The 23,178-nt window shown below is 38.9% G+C and overlaps 2 protein-coding genes across 8 annotated transcripts in view; both read right to left on the reverse strand.

Moving 5' to 3' along the window:
- TINAG (tubulointerstitial nephritis antigen) overlaps positions 1-2,989 on the reverse strand; it is a 48,332-nt gene extending 45,343 nt beyond the window's left edge. Inside the window, exon 1 of the mRNA XM_059835791.1 lies at positions 2,620-2,989. Coding sequence (XP_059691774.1) covers positions 2,620-2,989 — 370 coding nt within the window. The remainder of the gene's footprint in view (positions 1-2,619) is intronic.
- Positions 2,990-10,498: 7,509 nt separating this feature from the next.
- The window catches only part of MLIP (muscular LMNA interacting protein), a 117,836-nt gene continuing 105,156 nt past the window's right edge, over positions 10,499-23,178 (reverse strand). For 6 of the 7 annotated variants that reach the window (XM_059832432.1, XM_059832423.1, XM_059832417.1 and 3 more), the window contains 3 exons: positions 21,107-21,160; positions 12,934-12,968; positions 10,499-10,844 (listed from right to left, as the gene is read on the reverse strand). In XM_059832432.1, the coding sequence (XP_059688415.1) occupies positions 12,942-12,968; positions 21,107-21,160 (81 nt within the window). In that variant the 3' untranslated portion in view covers positions 10,499-10,844; positions 12,934-12,941. The remainder of the gene's footprint in view (positions 10,845-12,933; positions 12,969-21,106; positions 21,161-23,178) is intronic. The other variant, XM_059832404.1, reaches the window with a different exon arrangement.

Genomic DNA, 23,178 nt, shown 5'->3' on the forward strand with positions numbered 1-23,178 from the left:
TAGTCTAGCCAAATTAAGACTTAGAGGGCCAGGAGTGCTGCCTGAGGCATAGGTGGCAGAGAGCAGAGATATCTAAGCTAAAAAACGCTGTTTGCATGAGAACACAGTGAGATTGTCTGGCCATGAATATATGAGGTTGGAATATTAAGTGGGAAATTAATTAATTTGAAGATGCAGCCTGATGACTTTATGAATGGGAGTATATGATGTGAAAATCATGATTGGAAGGAAGAACATTTGATAAATGAGGACTTCCCTCCCAGTCCAGCATTCCTATACCCTTTCAGCTCTTCCGTCATTTGCCCCCAGTATTGATGTAAGTACTTCTGCCGGTGAAACGTCTCCAGGTTTACTCACTTGTAGGCCAGATCCTGACTGTGGAGTGTAAAAGCAATTAGCAAACTCTCTGGATGTCTGGACGTCTACCAAATAGAACTTCTTTTCGGTATCTAAGGCAGGAATGTGCACAGTCTTCTGAAACTACACAGGAAAGCCATTGAAACGCACTGAATGCTGGGTTCATTAAGGCAAAATCAAAGCAGTTCCATGTAGTTCAATCAAGACTGGCCCTCAGCATGGCGCACACCCATGGAAGAAGTCACAGCGTGGCTTACTGCTGCCATGCACCTAGTCAGTAAATAGACGGGGATCCAGTAATAAAGCACTGAGCAGTTTTATTGCTGCTCATTCCAGCCCATGTAAAGCACTTCGGTTTACTGGTTTATTTAAAGAAATATGACTCAGGAAGCACTGAGAGCAAAACCACAGGCAACCGAAAGATCAAAATCTTCCAGGTGAAAAGTACTTTGGCGTATGTGGTCATCTAGTGCTTAAATAATTCTTAGCCAAAGGCAGAAGTATTGTCTCAGTTACTAAAAGTGAGCTAATATACTTATGTCATTTCTAAAAATGCCTCATAGTTTGCTTAATCTTCAGGCATTCAGTCCTTTTTGTTTCTCCATTTTTTTCTTCCAATTAAATTATCTCTTCCCTGTTCCTCAGACATTCCAGTTCTAGAAAGTTCCTTTAGAGTTATTCTTTATTCCTGCTGTATTTTGGCTGTTTTATTATTCTCCTTTTACCCTTTAAATTACTTACATAACAAATATCCAATAAACAGATTTTAAAAAGCTGCAGACTTTCCATCAGGGAAGCATTTTAAGGATCAGAAAAACAGGATCTTGTTTTGATTTGAGTTATAAAAGTAAGATATAAGCTCACCTATAGGACAAATAAAGGTGCTTGAATAGAGTAAATATAATTGCTACCTCTGGCAGGTATGTACAGTCCAGGAGTTACAAAGCAGTGAACACACATGCAAAAAATTGGATTGAGAGAGGCAGTAAAAATATTACTCCTCACCTATTCTGTTATCTGAACCGCCTGTTACACTTTTACCTTTTAGAGGTAGACCTACGGCAGGGCCCACATGGCAAACTGGTTTTGTAGTGATTCGTTTCCGTGAAAGACTTTGCGAAACCAGACCCACAGGCTGTCTGTCAGCTCTGGACCAGAAACACTGCTAAATGTTTATGTAAAGCTTAAAACAACAACCCCCTGCTCTGTTGGAAGTAATATACACTACTGCACCAAATAAAGATGAAACAAATGTCTTTATTTACATAAATCATTCTTTCAGATGATTAGAAACACTTTGAAAAATCGAATTTGTTTTACAGCATTTCTGTCACTCCCACTAATCAGATTTTGGCTGCATGCCTGGCTTAAGAGCACAGCCTCCTGAAAAGCTGCGGTCTGAGTGCTGGAATGCAAGCAGCAGGCTTATTGCAAAGAAACGGTTAACTTTAAAAAGTGATGGGTTTGTTGATTTCAGGCTTTTGAAAGTTTAGTACAGTTTCCACATTTTCAGCCAGATTTGGTCTACCAATTATAAGAAGCTACATAGTCTTAAAATCCATAATTCTAAACTTTTCTCACCAGCAGAGATTTGGCCTATGCAGGAACCAAGGGAGGACCAGCTGTTTGTAGATAATTTTTTTGCAATCTCTAGTTCTAAAAAAATAGACTGAGTTTAGAGTAGTCCTGGAGGAACACCCACTACAAACTAACTGGTAAGAAACTAAAATATGCCAGATATCCTTGTTCTAACCACATCCTTTCACCTACTCCAGCACCTGAGCTGTTGCAGGAAAAACTGTCCCACAGAAAAGCTATGCTGGATCAAAAATATTGCAGAATACCTCAGAGCAGTATCATGCAGGACAAGCCTCAGTTTTCTTGATGATTTATTTGTTCTGATGAATACAAAAGTTTAGAGCTTGCTGTTCATCTCACGTTAATCTGTGAAGCTCTATTGAAATTGTTGAGATTACACTAATTTTGACCCAATGAGGTTATCTCTGAGAAGTTTCAGGAAAAACAGAGGTTCTGTCCAACAAAAAATATGATCTAACCAATGCTAAAAATATGACCCTAGAGACAAGGAAATAACAGCAAGCATAATTCTTACTCTCATTTCATACTCAGTGTCTTTGTCCACTATGTCTTCAGTCAAATTTTTAGGATGTATACTCTCTAAAGATTAATCAGTAATTTTATTTCCAAGTATATTTTTAATGTGATGCACTAGTGCCAACTGAGCATTTTCCCTATACCTACCTGATGCTGGAGGTGGCCAAGGCTCATCTGACCTGGTGGGCTCAATGGGGTGGTCACAGACATCCCAGTAGTCAGCACAACAGTCCACAGGGCCAGGAGAACCTGAGACACAGAACTGGTCACAGTAACATATAGCTGCTTTGGAGACAATGTTAAAGCTGCAGTCATCATCTCTTCCTGTGCAGCAGCCTCGTATCCTGCAGGACCTTCCCTGATACAGACTCCTTTTTAGCCTGTTCCACTTCGCAGAACCACTGTCTTCAACAGAGTAAAGTCCTCGGGGGAAATTTCTTCTAGAGTCAAGCTGCTTTGCCATCCAAACTTCACTTGCAATGCAATACAAGAGCAAAATATGACTTTTGAGCCACATTCTTCTGCCTCTAGCAGCTTTTTTTTAAAGCTCTCTGTGCTTCACTTTATTGGTAAATGTCCATTTACTGTAGATATGATACCTTCAGTTAGTATTCAGAAAGGAATCTGAACAGAAAGCTGCAGACTATGGTTTTCTAGGAAGACTCTGTGTGTGTGTGTTAATTATTAGTCAGACATGTTGTAAACTGATTTATTTGCCAAAGATACAGAGGTACTGGAAACAGAGCCACAACTATGTATTCATCATTATGAAACATTGGGTGCATTCTTTTGCAAGTGAGAAAGTTTATAGTAAAGGTTTCAGAATATACAGAATATACATGGGCCAATATTTTAGTTCTGTATTTTTAACTTCTAAAATCAAAACAATGTGAGGAATGAGTACATGGTGTCAAAGGAAGCTCTCTTTCTTTCAAGCTTCATTTACCTGTAACTAATATGTCCTCTGTATGATTGGAAACTATATGACACTTAGATTGTATTTCATCTACATTTTCCCTTCTGATATGCAGTAGACTTGTCTTGTATCCCCCATTTCAGTCTTGTTTTCAGTTATCTAGCTTTGCTTTATATGCTTAATTTTGCACTGTTCTACTGTGCAAAAAAGTCAGGTGATATTCAGTATACACTATTACCCAAAAATATTCTTTTAAGGTTTGCATTTCTTTAGTCAAAATGAACTTGGTAATCATTGTAAATAGTGCAATAAATACCCACTGATGAGTGGTCATTCCTCTTTAAAAAGGAAATGTCTCTATTAATAAAACCAAAAAGCAAAACAGAGCAGATATCAAAAGTTATGTCTAACAGTCTTTACTACTTGACCTATGATCTCCAGGTTTTTCAACAGCAAACCTAAAGAAATGTGCGTGGTACTGCTGCCAAAACTTAAACAACTCAGAAAAAAGCAGCAAAGAACTTTGAAGTTCCTAGCAGAGGTAACACGTAAGGCTAAATTGCAAAAAACATTGCAGTTTGAAATCTGAACAGTTACAAGACAATTTAAGTCTCCAAAGCTGAACAAGCAGGGGTAAAAAACAGTCATCCTTCTGTCTCCATTTTGTAGTAAATAAGAGGAACCTGCCGAATTTCATGGCAGAATGTTTTCTAGGGAACAAAGGGGATCTTTCCCTTTGTGACTTCAGCTGGGCTCTTCAGTGCTGCAGGAGGTCATAGCATCAAAGGGCAGCTACTTTTGAAAGCACAGCTGGTTTGGATTCATTGCCAAGAATGGCAGAGACATTAAGAGGGAATATGTGTGTGTGTTTATACATATATGGGCTTGTAATCTAAATGTTCAACTCTTTAATACAATTTCTTGCCAGCAGTGCTTTTAGTGGACCTGCCTCCCACACTATCCCCATCACAGCTAAAGAACTGTGGATGAGGGAAAAATGCATCAGACCACACGATTTTTATTTTGCTCTGTTGCAAGCAGTCTTCTGTGTGGAAGTTAATAGAAAGGCCAAGGTCAGCAACATGCATCACTGTACATCACATAATAGGACATAAATCTTAGCCTTGAAATTTGCTCTGTGTTTTTTTTATTGTTTTGTTTATGAGACAAAAATCTGTACAACGTTAAGTCTGCCACTGACTGCTGTAATGCACCAAATATAACATGAGGGAAATGAGAAGACATGTTCATGGAAATTAAAGTGAAGTGCTCACTAGAAATGGCAATCCACTTCTTTTCCTTATGTCTGTGCAGCTCTGTCAATTCCAAGAGAATAACTCCTGATTTGCACTGACATTAGCAAAATGCAAATCTTCTTTTTTATTACAGATCCCTGGAAATAATTTTACAAAGTTATGTCCTTGCTCTGGAAGCATAAGAAAGAAAAAAAGCTGCCATATGTGATAAATGTTATCAGCCAGTGAGACTAAGTGAACAGGCATACCTGTGTTTTAAACCGCTGGTTTCATTTGGTTTTGTTTCATGTTTTTTTCTCAATTTTCAGCTTTAAAGACTTGCTGATGAGAAACCAGAGGCAAGGGATTTGCTTGGAAATGATGTGAGCTAGTTTACAGAGGAATGAGAGTTCTTTTAAAGGGATGTGAAAATGTAACCTGTGCTTCTAAACAGCCTTGTTTTGTGACACAAGAAACTGTGCTGATGCTTGATAAAATCCAATTCCCGTTTGTTGGCATATGTTCAAACCTTAAAAAAAACCCACAAATCTATTCTGTTGTGGTTCAGCAAATGTTTTTTTTTTTTTCAGCAGTTTCCTTTGTAAGCAAAGGTAGCTCTATGTTCACTATAAGAAAGCACGTGTTGACTTACCTGCAACTATTTAGTAACAGCTAAACATGATCCTTTTTCTCTATTGAAGATTAACCTATTTTAAGCATAAGAGCTCTGCTGTGCTTTTCAGTTAGGGTCCTAGTTCTAGTTCTAGTCTTCACAATTAAGTACAAAAATATCTGATTTGTAACTGTTTTAGCTCTACCTGATGTCTACTTTTGAGCTTCAAAAAACACCACACATTTGGCAGGAATTCAAATATTAATATCACTGAACACTTGGTGGAGTAACAAGTAAAAAACAGTTTAAAATGTCCGAGAATGTCTTCAAAGCTGGAGCAGGATTATCCACAGCCTTTCTTTCAAAAGTCTCGCTGATTTGTCTGAATAAGCCTATTTGGCATCATAAAAATCTCATTTCTAATCACCTTCAGAGTACAAGTGATAGCAGTGGCCAGCGAGGCTCTGGGTGCTTAAGGTCACTCCCAAGACAGATGGCAGAGCCCACCCCATCAGAAGCCCACGGCATTTTCCCTTCTCCTGGCTGCCGCAAGCAGGCTGGAGTCAAGCCTTGCACCCAGACCCAGAGGGAGAGTTGCAGTACTGCTACCTTGTGCCAGGATAATTAAGTGACTCTCAGCCAGTTTGGGAAGAAACCGGGACGCCAGACCCCAGTTCAGTCATTTGCCGGTAGACACAACTCAATGCGTCAGAGAACCCATGTAACTGCTTACCTCCAGTTTAAACTCTGCAATGGTATGGGCCATCCCTTTCTTTGAACTCAAATGGAAATTTAACTGGTGACTCCTTGCACAAAATACATCACTGATTTGTAATGGCTGCAATAGTTTATATTTACTATTCTTTACTGTTAATGGCTGCAATGCAGTAGAAGTTTTTAAAGCAAAACCATGTCACCAGAAGTATTATCCCACAATGTCTTCTCTCTCCCATGTACTAATGGCAGAATAGGATTCATCCTCCCGAACTGTGAGTGACTAGCTCCTAGATGTGTTTATGCAGAGAAAAGCTTTGTGTAAAGGGATTTCCTCACTGTCAGTTTGGTCTCCATATGTTTGGAGCAGGCACGGGAATGGGGGTGCTTTCACCCTGTTTGGTAACAGCCTGGCAGCTCAGTGCTGTGGGTTGTTGGCATGGTATCAAGCAGTGCCACTTTTAATTCAAACATTTCAGGGCTGCCTATCGCAATTCTTCTGATATTAATCCAGGTTACGTGTAACTCAGAATAATGGTGGTTTAGGTGACAAATTTCATCAGATGTCTAGGTAGAGTCCTGCCACTGTGCAACTTGCTGTACACAGCCTCTGGGACCAACGTGCCCAGTTCCTCAGATATTTAAATCAACAGATTTAGGGGCAAAGTCAGAGGTAGAGGAAGAGAAACTGACCCCAGTTCCCCATGCCAAAGAAATGCCATTCCTCACACACACAGATTCACACGTGCAAGTGCTCAAGCACTCAGGGTCAACAACGACAGGTGAAAGAAGATGACTTTATAGGTATTACATCATACTAAGTGGTTGCTACAGCCTCATAGCCTTTTCACTCTTCCCATCACAGTAATTCACCACGCATGCTTCCCACCCCAGCTGCATCACTTGGTCAACATCAAGGCAGCAAGTGCCATCTCATTCTTCTTATTGTCAGCCATACTCCAGCACTGCCCTGAGGTCAGCCCACTCTGGGCTCAGTCAAGCAAACACCTGTGAAGAATGTGGGAACCTGTGCATGAACCAGCACAGTATGCATGGAGCCACACAGCTGCAAATGCTCTCCTAAACAGTGTTTCACTAGGGCTTGCAGAACAGGTAACAGCAGTCATTGTGGCGTATATCTGGATAGGAACCTCTCAGGAGACGCAACCGGGCATAGAAATCTTGTCAGTGGCCCCAGCACATCATGGGCCACATGCCACCTTCATTATGCTGTCAGTGCAGATTACTGTGGACAGATTACCTTGTGCATGGCTGCACATAGCTTCAGAGAGGTGATGCTTGCAGTGAGCCTGCCAGTCCCAAACCTCACCAACCAGTTAGAGGTGAAGCAAAAGGGGGAACATACTGTATTTTGCTGTCAGTTTGAGCTCTCGGAAGGTGTTATGCTGGAGTTGCATGGCAGATGTGTACCTACTGGTGTTCATCTCAAATATGTGGCCCTATCTGATCCCACCAGTGAATGTTGGCACCCCAAGTCTAAACTCTTCTCTTGACCATGGGTAGACTGACAAGGGCAGAGGCAGAAGTAGCCTCTCAAACCAATACTAGAAACCTCAACAGTTTGTCCATGTGCCTACTATTAGCCTTACCACCAAGCAGATTTAGAGGTGCTTCGGATGCCTATAGTTTGGTGTTATTGCAATGTGAGTGTCACCAGTCCACTTCTAGAGAAGCCAGCTTGCAGCAGGCTTTTCCCTTAACTTGCAAGCTACTCTGTGCCATTTGCTTTGGGGTGTATGACTTGACTGGTGTAGACATAGCCTAGGATTGCCCGGTGTATGGCTAGATGCTACTCCTTGCATAAGTGAGAGCAGTCTTACATAGAAATCACCAGGCCATTTTTACACAGTACAAAGAGATGTTGCAAGAATGATATATGCAACTTATTCATATGAAACAATTATGCCTTGGCTAATGCACGCACTAGATAGCCACTGTTAACATGCTCACCAACCCCAGTAAGACAGCCAGTGAGCCTGTGCAGGGCAGGCAAACATGAGTCAGGTGAGGAAGGACTGGGTTTCTTGATCCTCATAACAAGCTGATCCTCAGTGTCGCTGAGTTGCCGCATTCTGATTCTCTGCTTTTAAGGATTTTTTAATACCTTAAGGTATAGATTTTTTAACTTTTGTATCCTTGAGCTGCTACTATTACCCTTTTAACAAAATGCTTCTCTCTGTGTTTTCCACTTTTCTCATTTTGCATAGCTTTAGTTTGTGAACTTTCTGGTATTTAAGCAATTTTCTCACTAAAACTGAGTCAAGACCACAGAGCTGTGCCACACCAAATCAGGCGCTGGATCCCAGACAGCTGAACCCTTGGGCCAAGGGCTGCCCTTAGTCCGATGCAGTAACTGAATTTTCTCAAGTAATGAATTCTGATCTTCCTTCCCATGGCCCATTCTATGTCACTGCCCAGCTACATCCCTTCTGCTAGGCAAATATCCCTTCTGACCATCTGGCCCAACTTCAATAAACCTTTTTTTGCCAGCTTGATTTGTAGCACATAGCAACAACAGAAACACCAGAAGCATACATAGGACAGGGTGAACACTGTGTATCAGATTTCATGTTAGCCTGGAAGATGAGGGAAAAAGGGGACCATAAGCCCTCGCTAAACATAGGCAGTCATTGTGATCCTGACAGGAATGTGTATTTTACTGGAAAAATAATTAATAAAAGCAGGGTAAAGGCATCAGAACTTGGACTGAATTACACTATTGAATAAACAGCATCTGTTAATATTATAGTACTACTGAAAAAGCAATCAGTTTTTCATGTTGAGTTTTTCTCTTTATAATCTCTCCTTAAAGGTTTTTTTTCTCGTAATACTTTTCCATTGGTTTCTCAGGATAGACTTCCTAGATTGTAATTGCCAATATGCTCTCATTTTTCATTCATAAATGGAAGCTGTTTGAAAAGATAGGGAAACTGTTTCTTAAAATATGCACAGATGACCAAACTCACAAACCCAGATGTCAACAAAAAGATTCCTCTTTTGCCCTTCCTATAATCCTGGTAGTTCTTTCTCTTGCTTGTGTTCCTTTCACCTATGGACTTCAAGTCTATCACTTGGGCTAATTTAAAGCTAAAACATACCATGTGAAGAATTCTCTTAGCTAGACATCCTAGATGGGATTTGGGCTTTACAAAAATTACATTTAAGAGGAAAAGAAATTTAGGGTTGGAACAAATTCAGAACAAAGCAAGTGCTTTGAAAAAATGGGCAGACTTTTGAGAATCACACAGATCATACTGGTTCTAAATATGAATTTTGCCTCCTTCAATGCTTGACTAAAAACAAGAAATACTATTAGGTCCTTGGTGGGTATACCTATTACATCTTGTACAATACTTATATTTATAGCTATAGATGTGCTTATATGTATGAATTTATATCTGTTTTTTTAAGTTTTGAATACTTTTTTGTTATATTTACCTATATGTGTTGATTTCTGTCCCCAGGAACCCTCTCTTGAACTCACTGAAATGCTTTTCTCAATTTTTTTTTTTCGCCATCTGGTTATCGGTGTGCTGTCCACAAGATGTACACATTTAACCTCTATTATTTTTGCATTGAGAAAAGAAACTAATACAAAACCAAACCTTGTATGTCTATCAACCTGTTCATGACATTCTGAAGGACATGTGTGCTCCTGTATCAAGGGAAAAATGTATATTTTACCTATATAGAAAGGCTCACTGATTGCTGTACTTCTCTTCTGTTTTCACAGTTCCACAGTTCAACAGTTTAAATGCAGGCTGGATTGAAATTACATCAGGTCCAATAGTGCAAGAGGCTGAGTAGCCTAAGGACTATTCCATTTAAACTGATTTTAATTTTAATGTTTTAACTGGTGATAATATTTTATAAATTAGTTCATCGCATTAATTTTAATGAAAGCAGCAGCATGTCTCATTAAAATATCAATCTCAACCACAACACATAACAATGTGTCAGGAGGTAAAATGCTCCTGCACACCAGAACAGGGCTGCAATGCAAAGCTCCTGGACATATACATACCTGTGGGGTGATTTGTGGTTCAAAGGATCAAGGGGTCAGGTAGAAGGTGGTTGACTCATGCAAGCATAGACAATCAGCTTCCATAGACTTTTATAGTGCATTGTGAAAGCAAATTGCTTAAGATCCCGGCTCCGGCAACATTCAGGCTGTGGGAGCAGCACAGGATCAAAAAACCAGCAGCATTAACTGGAGAGGAAAGCAGTGATTCTTCCACATGCACCAGGAGTGCAGCTGGCATGGACACTGCCTGGCCAAAAGGCCTATGAATATTCCATGGCAGGGAAGAACCACTGTGCATGCTGATTGCTGTGGGTGCTGACACAAATGTGACTAATTCCCAGAGTATTTCACAAAACTTAAGTGCTTGTGTGGTGGCAAAATGTGACCAAGGTTAAGAGTGTGGGAGCATTTCTTTCCCAATGATGCTGGCATTCGTTCTCAGCTAATTGAAATACATACATGGAGCAAGATTTACAGGAGTAAAAATAAGAACCACAGCAAACACTTTGCAACAAAAATATGGCTTTATTTAATTTCAACATTTATATTATTTCTAAAGAAAATATGCTGTGTTATTTTAGGCATCTCTTAAACCAACAAGCACTTCAAGAAATAATATTTCAATATGGCACATTCATATGTGTAACTCTGGGGTTAATTATGCTAGTACATATGATTATCTCTTGAAAGAATATTTGATTGTTATTACCGCTTTGCAATTACCATACTGGAAGCAATTTTTGTTTTTTTAAACAGTGCTTTAAATAACATTTGTGCTGTGGATTTCTTCTTAGTATAGAAACAGGCCTCAAAATATTCTATGGTTTTAGCTCTTGATCCTAATCGGGGCTGCAAAAGAAGAGTTTTTGCATGAACACAAGTAGTCAAAAATACAGATTAGTAAACTGTGTAACATGCACTCAGGTCACTCAGTTTTCCTAATTTATACAACCTGGTGATCTGACTAACAAGTGTAACTCATAGTTTCACAGAAGAAAAGGCTTCAAGAAATATTCAGCCATCTCATTTGTGCTGTTGTTGTCAAGAAGATGACAGGTGGCAGACAAAACCCACCTTGTGAGATGCTTGCCTGTCTTTGCAGCAGCCAGAGGTAAACTGAGTACTTCAATTTCCACATAGCTGTAAAGGTCCAAATTCTAAACTAAATCTCTCTTCCTGAAATTTAAGCCCATTTCTTTTTCTCCTACTCTTGGGAAGGATGGAGAAGTCTAATATGCCTTTATAACAGCCCATTATGAAGAGATATAAACTGCTGTGCCTCTGCTCTCTCCTTATTTCTTTTCTTCTGCATGAAGACACTGAAACCATTACATCTTTTCTAAAGATCCCATTTGTTTTCCACATCCCATGCAACTGATTCTTCACTAACACTGAACAGAGATGAGTAATTACCTCCATCATATTATAAGCACTCTCTTCAACATCTCCCTTGAGTGGCATTTTTCTTAAGAGCATCACCTCTTCAACTCAGAATCAGTTTGTGGCCCCCTGTAATCCTCAGGTTCTCTCCTGCAGTATTATTGTCATTCCTTTTCTGTCTGTGCTTTTCATATTTCCTTGTATTTGTCTTCAATGAATGTCATCTCATTGATTTCAAGTCATTCCTCTAACGTAAGTGACATTTTTTGAATTCTAATCCTGCCTTCCAAGCTGCTTGCAAGTCCTACCAAATGGGCATTATCTGTAAATTTGGTAAGCTTACTGTCCATGTGATTGAGCAAGTAATTAATGGCAGTGTTTTATAGTGCTACAGCTAGAAGACAGCATTGTGGAAGCCTGTGTGAGATGTTCTCCCACTTTGGCAGCAAATGATTGCTCTGAGAGTCCAGCTTTCCAATCAGTTGCACATCTAACTTACGTGAATTTAATTTAATCCATATCTCCTTTGCTTGCTTGTGAATGTCATATGGGACCATGTCAAAGATATGCTGTATCAAATACACCCCCTGTATCTGTTTTGCTGTCAAAGAGGAAATGAGATGAACTTGATAGGATTTGTTTATAATGTGTCCCTGTGCAAGTCCTCTTATCTCCTTACTATTCTCTAGATGCCTACAAACGGGTTGTTTAAGACTTTATTCCAGTGTCTTGGAAATGCTATTAGGGCTGACTTTTCTGTAATTCTTTAGATTTTCCCTTCCTCCTTTGTTAGATATGACATTGTGTTTGCCTTTCTCCAGTTTTCTGGGAACTTACTCATCCTGCTAATCACTAGTGTTTGAGAAATTGCTTTGGTTAAGTATTTTAAGGGTAAGTTTCATTAGGCTGTGCCATCCTGAATACTCCAATTTACCTCAGTATTCCTCCAGGTATTCTTTTCCTATTCTCTGCATGATCCTACTTCCAAATTCTTAATAATAACTGAAATAAAATTTTGGTAATAACTAACATCTTTTGTGAAGACCGAAACAAAAAAAAAGGCGTTGAATATTTCAGCCTTTTCTGTATCACTAACTTGCTGACCTCCCTTGTTAAGTACTACATTATATCTGCTCTTAAACATAGCGGATTATTTATTTGCAATAATACTGTTTAACTCTAGCAAACCATTCATTTTAATGGTTCTGTGTGGTTATGCACTCAAACACAAAATAATATTCATCTTATGTCAATGGCGTTACTTCACAATCTAATTCCAGACCATACCTCAATTTCTTCCAACTGTTTGATTGCATCCCACTTAAAATTAATTCAGTTGTGACTTTATTCTGTGATGCTAGGAAGTGGAATTATTCTGTATTAGTAAATATTAATAGAAAATCATTCACCAAACATAGCCAGCTTATTATCCAAACACTAAATTGTATAGCTAAAGCATCCTATCATCTTTTTAAACAGAACCATAGAAATTTGTTAAAGAAGTAGTTACATATTCAAAGTGTGACTGTAATCAAGTCAGAAAAATAGTAACACTCACCATCATAGCTAAACAGAACCTCTTTCATTGGCAACCTGTAGAAAAAAGACAAATAAAAGGTGAAAACAAAGTGGAAAGGAGAATAAAAACTGCACTATGTTAAGGAGGGACAGTTGTACAAACTGATGGACAACTTCATACAGCACTTTGTCTTTTAAAAACATTGGTTTCCTGCACTGATAATTTATAACTATGCTTACTGATCTTGGGATGATTTTTCATGCATTGATGGGTTTGAGAAAGTATACTGCACATAGCAAATTTCAACAGAGTAAGCATCACCTTGGCTAAATGCGTGTTAGAGGGCATTTCAGACTCACTTCTTTTTTGGACCACATCGTGGGAGGACAGAGCATGTGGTCAACCTTGCATTCACATGATAGGGATGTTGTTTTCCTCTATTCGACACAGTCTCCTACAGTAACCTAGTGCCCAAACTGAGGAAGGGTGTGGATTACAGAGTGGATGAATAACTGACTGGACCACTGGTCTGAAATGGTAGTAGTCAACAGTTCAAAGTCTCTGTTCCAGGTAGCATTTCAGAGGATGCTAAGGTGAATACTATTTGGCATCTCCATCGGGGACCTGGGTGGTAGGAGAGCCTACATGTCCAGGAAGTCTGCAGATGTTACTAACTTGGAGGGGAGGGAGAGACTGATATGCTGAGGGTACAGCTCCCATTCTGGAGGACTCTGCCAGACCAGAGGAATGGGCTAGCAGGAACTTTGTGGACAAAGGCAAATACAAAATCCTGCATCTGGCAAGGAACAAGGCGGGTGGAGGAAGTGAACAACCCCATGCAACGGTACAGGCCAGTGACTGACTGGCTGGGTAACAGTTCTGCAGAGAAGGACCTGAGGTCTGGTTGACACCAAGCTGAACGTGGGTCAGTCCACCCTTGAGCTGAAGAATAACTTCATATACGGTTGCATTAATCAGAGCACAGACAGCAGGTTGTTATTATTCCCCTCTGCTGAGCACTAGTGAAGCTGCATCTGGAACACAGTTTCCATTTTGGGGCCCTCCCAATAGAAAATAGTTGTCAAGCAACCAGAAGAAACCCAACGGAGAACCATCAGGATGGTTCCGCTTGTTCCTTTATTTCTGAAAAAGGCATATGACATATGAGGGGAGACTACAGGGCTTGTTTAACCTGAAGAGTAGTCTAAGAGGTATCCATTTTCTCCCTCCAGCTGCTTAAGCAGGGTTTATAGGGAACTCAGATTTGCATGGTGAAAAGACAGGAGGCCACAAGTGGGGAAATTTTAACTAGCCATAAGGAAAAATATTTTCATCATAACAGCAGTCAAACACTATAATTAATTTTTCTATGTAATTCTAATTACTCATGCATTACGGAGGTATTTGAATAATAAAAAACTTCTTCAAACTACAACTGTGTTCTGTGCTCTTTTCCTCTAAAACTATTATACAGTACTCCTTCCATTATTAAAAGGGGACCAAATAAAACAGCTGTTTCTTAAAGCCAAATAGTAATTTAAATAGTAATTCTTTTTATAGCAATCACATTAGAAATAAAAGCCTATAAATGCATAAAATGCTTTTTCCTTGTTAAGGCATGGTGATCTAATATGCTATTTCATATCAGTAGGCTATAACTGAAAAATTTTACTTAAAACAAGGATATATCATTGAAGCTGGCCAAAAGTGTTGCCCAAGTACCTGTTGCTAGTATAAATTTCCTGTTGTATGTATAAAGTATTAAAAATTATAAAGTTTAAAGCATTGTTAAACTATAACTTAAATAGAAAGTGTGTCTGCTGATATTTAAAGGTTTTATTTGAGAATTTACAAATGTGCATTTTTTGGACCTACCTTTCTATTTATAAGTATTGGAAGACTGCAGTTTACTGTTCCCTTTTAGTGGCCCATCCATTTATGAGGTTAAAGAATTTGTCACAGCTAACACCTGAAATTATTATTCCTCTAATAAAAGCAGTATTTATTCCTACATTTAATGCTCATTTGCAGGGTTATTAAATTTTCAGTTAAATGAACTGTTATGATGATATGGAGAGAGCCTAGGGCTGCAGTCCTTGGCTTGGACAAAATAAACTAAAGGTGGTGAGACTATCACTTCAGAGAGGTATTGTTCACTTTGTTCCAAAGTATTTTGGAAGATCACAGGTCAAGTCAGAACAGTTCTTGTTTTGGAGGTAAGTGATGTCAAAATCTTTCCTAATTTGCATCATCCGAGAGCTTTTTTTATATGTATTGCTGTTGCTCTTTGCCTTATTATTTGCTGCCTTAATCTCCATGCTTAGTCCCAGTCTGTGCAGCATTCTTTATGACTTGCCTAATGCCCCCTAGTTCATTAATTAATTCATACACTCTGCAAATCAGCAGTGCTGCAAAGACCACTCCGACCCTGCAGCCTGGGTATGGAAACTGAAGAGATGCTGAGTTGGTCACAGCGTAACACACGCGTGCTCTAAAGTCTGACTAGCGGCAGAGCTGGCAGTGATGCTCTGCCATACTAGTGTATACCAGCTCGCCACTGTCTGGAGAAGGGGGCTGTAACTTTATGCAAGACTGAAAGTAAAAAGCGAATAGTGTGGCCACAATGTGATGGGTGGAGAGCCCATGTTTGTCACTCCAGGGAAAGCACAAGGCCCGACACAGTCTTTTGCCCCAAGATGTCTGCATGCAGGGAGAGACCTGTCCCAGCACCAAATGGAACACAAAGGTGCTTGAACAAAGGAGTTAGTTAGCATTTGAGTAAGAGCTGCTGCCGATACAGTTCCCTCTAGTATCATCAGTTATCTACCATACCCCTGCTCTTGCTTTGACAGGGATCTTCTTTACAGGTTGAAAAGGTATTGAACAGTACCAGAGAGCTGGATCATTACAGAATACCTAACCACCATCAGCAGCCTCCCCGAGGCTGTCAGTGTGACCTGGAGAAGGCAGCCTGTATCCTGCCCTCCTACCTTCCCACCAGAGACAGGGAAGGGCAGGACTCCACTACAGGCACAGCCCATGCTCATCCACCCTGGCTTTGTAGTGATCGTGATGTCAAGCAACTTTGGGGGGGGATTTTGTAAGCTCTCGGATATTCTTTGTAAATCCAAGGTATAAAGCCAATATTTTTAACAGCAAGAACATGACTCTGCTCTGATACTGCCATTTGGATTGGAGCTTTGATCTGACTTAAAACCTCTTACATAAATTCTTTAGTACAAGGACTCTTTAATAAAATGGGTGCATTTTCTTCTTATATGTAGAATCTATCAATGATTAATACTAATGTTGACCTCTGACCAGGAACACTCCTTAAGTAAATAAAAGTTAAGAGCAATGTATGACAGAACTTTGGACCTTATTGACATTTTCATAGAATTTAAAATTTCAAGGACTTTAGCTATTAAAATTGTTTAAAGCAGAGCAGGGTAGATTAATTGTTTTCCTTAGTAAAAAAATTGAGCTTCTTGTACTAAAACTCACAAATTTGCATAAAAGACAGTCGGTGAAATCCTGTCACCACACAATTCAATGGAATCAGCTTTTTCTCATGGGGTCTTTTTATGAATGTTGATCTTACAGACACTATTATTATCTGAAATAATTATCACAGATCTTTCAGGAATAACAACAGATAAGACAGAGTAACAGCTGCAGCAAAAGATTATATGAACCTAAAGTAATTGTATAATAGACTTGGGATTTTGCAAGTTATATATGAATAAGGGTAATGAGTACATACTTTTAGCACCTGCATGCAGTGTCTTTTTCTGACTCTACAGAGATATACACCCCATGTTCTCTCTAAATATTCTGACTCAATAAAATTCTGAGAATTATTATAACATCATTCACACACCATAACCTGGGCAGGCACTAGGTTTACTTTAAAGGAAGACAGTAAGTATGGGAAATTACTGGTATATCTCTTGGTTAGGTTTTACAGCAGTATCCTTCAGCTCTTCTCCAACTAAAATGCACTGGTGGTAGAGAAGGATTTCACAAGGAGGAGAATGTCTTTTATTTGCTTTCCTTTCACAGGGAAGTGACAGATCTGGTTTTCTTCATGCTGTTACAGAATGAAGATAAAGCTGCATGAAGAATAGAATGCTGTTCTTCTGAATACAAAGGTAACTCCTTTTTTTTTTCCCTGTGAAGACTTTGTTTTGAGGAAAACAATATGAACTACTAAGTAGAAACTAGCAGCACCTTCCCTTCTTCACCTCTCTCACTCCTTCCTAAAGGTCAAGGAGGTGCTTACATTTCACAGAGCATCTGCCCACTCGTTCTTTTTTGGAATTGCATAAATCACACTGACTTTCTCTCACTGTGTTTGTAGCTCTGAGGGAGGAACATTGTGGGAGAAGAAGTTAAGTATGAGCCTATATGTAATTTTAGATAAAGAAGAGCATTTTGGTGAGGGCAGAGACTATAGGACAGAGATCTGAGGTTCTTATTACAGCAGTAAGAGTAATGTTGGGCTTATAACTTGACAGAATTTTCCTAATCAGTTCAGCATCCAATCAGGACTTTGCTGATAAAAAGGACATTTTAAATTAGGTGGAGACTTGTGGATTATGTAAACTCATAAAGTGTAAATTCAATATTAACAGTTCCTGGAGTTAAGATATGTTCCTAAATGAGAAGGAACAATACAGGCACCTGGAAGATGTTGTTATTTTAAAAATCATCAACTAAGGCTTACCTTATTTTTTTCACTGCACTGAAAAGGGAAAGCAGCATAACACACAATTTTGAAGAACCAACCACAAAAAAGAGAAAACGGTGAAAATTGGTGGTTCTTCAGAGACAGCTCAATGACAACATATCTCAAAGAAGCCACCACCCTCAGGGCACCTAAGAAGAATGCCCCAAATGTTTTGAGCTGCTCCTGGCTCTATGTTGCTCTCCTGTCTGTCTCCAAGATAGCATAAATGTTGATCTTCTTCTGGGAATCAGTGCTATATACTTCTGTCTCCAACAGTAGATCTCAAGGGAAATGGATGCCTTTGTTCAGTCCTTCTTGACTGAGAATGAGCAAAGGGGGTTGTCTCTAGATGTATTTGTGTTTTCTCTACCACTCCCTAAACGTGGACAGACAGTGCTGTCTCAACATGACCAGCATGGTGTCTGCTGGTCACCTCCTCCTGCTAAAAATGAGGTTAAAAACTGGGGAAAACATTAGCTAACATGCCCTGTACAAATACTTTGGAAAGTTCATTGGAGAAGACTTTGATTTGTAATAGAGAAAACAGAAAATGTGTCATCTCTTGACATTATTTCCTGACCATCTTGTGGTGAGCCTGACACAATTCTTCCTGTTGTCTCTACAGGTGGACTGGAGTCCACCTGTATAGTCATAGTCAGTTACAAAGAACACATTAGTGACAGGCCCCCAGGGAACCAGCACAAATACTCAGCTTCCTCAGCTGTGGCAAATGGTATCTGACACTTTTTTTTAACTTTAAAGCTAACTATTTGCCTTCAGTTAACATTATTGTAAATGGTGAATGACTGTCACCCAATAACATGTTAATTAAGGGAAATACGAAGAGTACTGATGACAGCCCAGATAAATCCTCTTCTTTCCATTATATTGTCTTTGGTCTTTATAAATGCAACTACAATTTCATCAGAGATCTTTATTCTGCAGGTCATGGTACGAATGTTCCAACTATTGGAGTACATTTAAGCTTTTTAATAAATTGGTTGATAGAAATTCTGTTTGAAGTGTTTGTTTGAAATACAAGGAAACTTTTAGAAGAGGGTGCTATGTATTTTATCTGCCTTGGAACAGACCAAGTTGACCTCTAACCAAAGGAATTTTGCACTTTTGATGTCATTGTCAGCAATTTGGCTGCTACAACCTCATGTTTTCAAGAATATCTCAGTCACGGTAGTCTGACTTTACTATGTCAGTACAAGATGCTCCACTTTCTGAACTGATCTTAATAATGTATCAGTTAAATTATGTGCCTTGTTTCTTAAAAAAGCTCTGTTTGAAAAGATCTCTCTTTCCATTATATCTGCAAAGCTCTCCCTCAATGTGTAAATTGTAAAGAAGGATGAGAGATGGGGATCTAGCTGTTTGCTTTCCCCTGTCTTATTTTCAAATATAGGAAAATCAGCTGCATCATCAGAGCCTGCATATATATATACACACAAGCATACCTATATATACACACAGTTATACAAATACACATATATGTATATATATACACATTTTAGAGTGCCTGATGTAGTGCAAATCTGTTTCATCTCAACAACAAATTTATCCTCAGAACTACTCAGTCCCTCTCACCACCCTCTAATGAAATACCTTTACTTCAATAATATTTCAGAAATTTTAGAGATGAGATGGAAAAAAACAACCTATCTAAGAAGCCCAGCAAGGTATTTGTTGTCTAACTTCATTTTGTGAAGGCATGTTGGGGCTTCCTTTGGACAGATCCACAGCGAACCGAGAACCAAGAAGTGGCTCCTGGGAGGCAGCAGAAGGGGCATTGATGGTGTAGAAACAAGCAGAAAGGTCAAAAGCAAGGAAAAGGCAGGAGGCTAGAAGGCCATGATGAGGATTCAAACAAAAAGAGATATGAAGTAGCTCTAAGTCCCTGACTCCCTGCACAGAGAGGCCAGGGATGCACATGAGAATAAGAGGCTACATTCATGTCTTACATACTCCTGGTGCAGAACAGCAGTGCGTTGATCCATCCAACAAGTGACATGTCTACCTTTTTTTTCTTTTACTTTTTTAACCTTTTTTTTCAGTGGAAACTGAGATAAACTGTGAGGATATATTGACAGGCTCTGTCAACAAACTCAGAATTCAGGCAAACCCTCTGCTTCCAACATGTGAAGGGCTTGACCTCAAAACTCCCTCAATATTTTTCAGAACAACAAGAAAGTTACTCATTTGGTAGCAATTATTGGCAAAAATCCATTTCATTTATTTAAATGCTCATTTTGCTTCTTTTAGCAAGACTAGAATCTAATTTTAAAGTAATAAATTAAAAATAAACTGTGTTGCAAAAATGTAACTGTCCTTCCTAACTATATTGTTAAACTCATCAAAAAACCTGTGAAATTATTATGAGCATGTGCCTGGTAACCAAAAGAGGTCTCATTAGTAAAAATTCCATTCTTGTGTCATAAATGTACTCATACTGCTATTATTGGTAGTAAGTTATGCCTTCTTATGTGAATTTCTAAAATAGTATTGAAAAAGTCCTTTAAATAAAGACGTTCTATTATATTCCAATGCCTACAGTAAAGAATATGATCATTAATTAAATTACATATGTTTATTTCAACATTGACGCTATAATTCAGCTTCCTATTCATGACCTTGTTGGAAAAAAGACTTGCCTGTGCCAGTAGAACCTTTTTAATTTTTATATGCTTTGTCTCAAGAGAAAATTGATGATGTGTAGCAGATCGCTTCAGCTCTTACTGAATGTATTATCTAGGGTGGTAACCATTATGGTCCTAGAGTTTAGATACGTAAATGTAGTAGGGACCTGGCCACTGAATTCAGACTTCAAGAAGATTTGTATCCTTCAAAGTCAAATAAAAGTGGCACTGAATTTTGATACTGGCAAACTTGCACTATGTGTTGTCTTATGTTTTCTTGACAGTCCTTTACAAAATTCTCTATAACTAATTATCCTAAATGCTTCTGGTAGCTATTGTACCTAGCATTTGAAACAGAAGCTACACCAGTGTATTCAAATTAAGGAACAGAGTCACATCACTAGAGGTGTTCAAGGAACGTGTGGATGTGGCATTGAGGGACATGGTTTAGTGGGCATGGTGGTGTTGGGTTGATGGTTGGACTTGATGATCTTACAGGTCTTTTCCAACCTTAGTGATTCTGTGATTCTATGATTTAAATTAGGCTAACTGCATAATTTAACAAATCCCACTTGCTAACATCCCAACAGCACATATCAGGAACCCGAAGTATAAATATTAGTGTTACTCCAAATTCACATAAACACCACAGTCTGCAAAACGACTGGGTTTTTTCTTCGTTAATCATTAAGAATAATTAATACTTATCTAGTCCATGCACTGGACAAAAGCAGATTTGGGAGGTCAGCACATTTTTGCTCATCAACTCTACACAAGCTACATAAATAAAAGAGAAAGCTAACATGCAAATACTTAAACCCATTAAATGTCAATGGATTACCTCCTTAGAGCTGAGCGTTTCATTTTCTGCAATAGGCACTATGGGATGACTGGGCTGCCAAGCCAAGATGTCACAGGTTGGAGAGAGCAGGAGGTTCAAAACAGGAAAAAGAAATCTGTTACCAGTTCAATTTCTGTATAAAATATCACTACAGTTTAATAAAGAAAGCCAATACCCTCAGTCATGCAAAGGATAGCAAGGCAATGAGATCCCATTTGTGTTCAACAAGCTCCCTGTTGAACAGGCTCTTTTACTACTCCTTGTCTGTATGAAAATTTATTTCAAGGTAGGGCTTTTTTTCTGTTATATCATATTCCCACAATTAAAAGGGTAGGGAAGGGATAAATGACTTTCCAATTTGAAAGAGGCATCTCAAGTAAAAATCACAGCAAGGGCACCTGCCTTATAATACATTTATTATGAGATAATGCACATAAAGTTATTTAAAATTGCAGCTGTATTTCTGTCACTTTGAATATGTCATCTTAAATCTCTTTCAAAAGAGCTCTCCTTATTCTTAAATTTCATAGGCATAAATCATACAAACATTTAATTAAGAAATGCTGTATAAGAATAATTAGTATGTGCAGAAAGGAGTTTTAGATCTCAGTAATTTTCCAGTATTTTGAGTATCATATGATTTGCATCTGAGTAATGAAGTTTGATGGATGTGACTCAGGTGAAGAACCATACCAATTTCAATGAGATTTTAATTAGAATAGAGGTAAATAGATAAGTTGGAGCTTATAAAGGCAATGTTAAGATCATAAACTTGTGAGGTTTTCCTATACAGTGACAAAGAGACATCCTCTTTAGAGCAAAGGCTGATGAAAGTATTGGGTTTGGGTATTTTAGGACTGTACAAAAAACAAGGTTGGAAGAAAACTGCTATTTTCAATGTATCAAAGGCATTACTTTGTTTTGGTATTTAGATCAAACAGTAAATTAACAAACAATGTGTTGCTTAAAAAAATATTGCTCTTGCCCTAAGAAAATTAATTTTGAAACTGCTTTTTGAGAAGCAAAACTGATCTGCTAAACTGGCCCTATAAAGAAAGAAGGATACTGAAGTGGAATATACTCTAACTTTCTGTAATTACATAATGGATCTGCTATGTATTGCACTCTCCCTTTGTAAATTTGCCCTGATTAATTTTCAGGGAAGCAGGAATCAACTCTAACACCAGCAGCAGTTACAGAATCTTTGGACCATTTAACATTTTTTTTTTTCCCAAAAAAATGAAAAGGCAAGTGAATAGCTTTAGGCAATAAGTTTATCTATTTATTCGGTAAATTTAGACAAGGGAATAATTTTAGGCAAAGCAAGGGTAAGGGGTAAGGGGCCTAGATCCTCTCAGCGGCAGCATCCCTCCCTCTGCCACACACCTGGCTCCTGATTTCAGCCAGCACAGCCGCCGAGGCAGCCCCCAGACCTTACATCATGCCACTGCTACAGCACAGCTCTTCACAACAGACACAGGAGGTGTCAACAGCCTACGTGGGAGACAGAAGTCCCATTTCCAAACCCAGCATCCTGCAGCTACTGAGGGTGGACAATCTTTGGTGATATACAGGTACAAAGTTCTACCAACACCTGCGGTATCTTGGCAAGCTTATTTTATTGAAATAAACCCTAGAGTTGAGTTACCTATTGCCTCACCCGAATATGGCATCTCTGTATTCCAGGCAAATTAAGAAGGGTCAATCACAAAGAGAAGAGGGAAAGTATTGATCATTTTCTCTTTACTTTCTGATGTGCGGCTAAGGTCTCTGAGAATTGTCCACTGCTTGCAAGAAAGAAAAGCTCCCTAGTCAGGTAGTGATGCAAGAATGCAAGAGCTCTTTTTCTCAAATTGCACAGAGAGCCAATCAATGAAAAATGCGCTTTTATTATGTTATCTCATCCTGGCCTTCTTTGCTGGTATTCAGCAAGACTCATCTCAGAGTCATGATTCTGCCTTGCCTTGATCCTTGAGTATGAGGTCCCTCCTTAGACATGACAGAAGTAATGATCATTTTTTGTCCAAGAAATACATTTGCTTCCTTTATTTTGATAGCATTCTCATTTCAAA

The sequence above is a fragment of the Gavia stellata genome, chromosome 2 (genome assembly GCF_030936135.1).
Source record: "Gavia stellata isolate bGavSte3 chromosome 2, bGavSte3.hap2, whole genome shotgun sequence".
Taxonomy (NCBI): domain Eukaryota; kingdom Metazoa; phylum Chordata; class Aves; order Gaviiformes; family Gaviidae; genus Gavia; species Gavia stellata.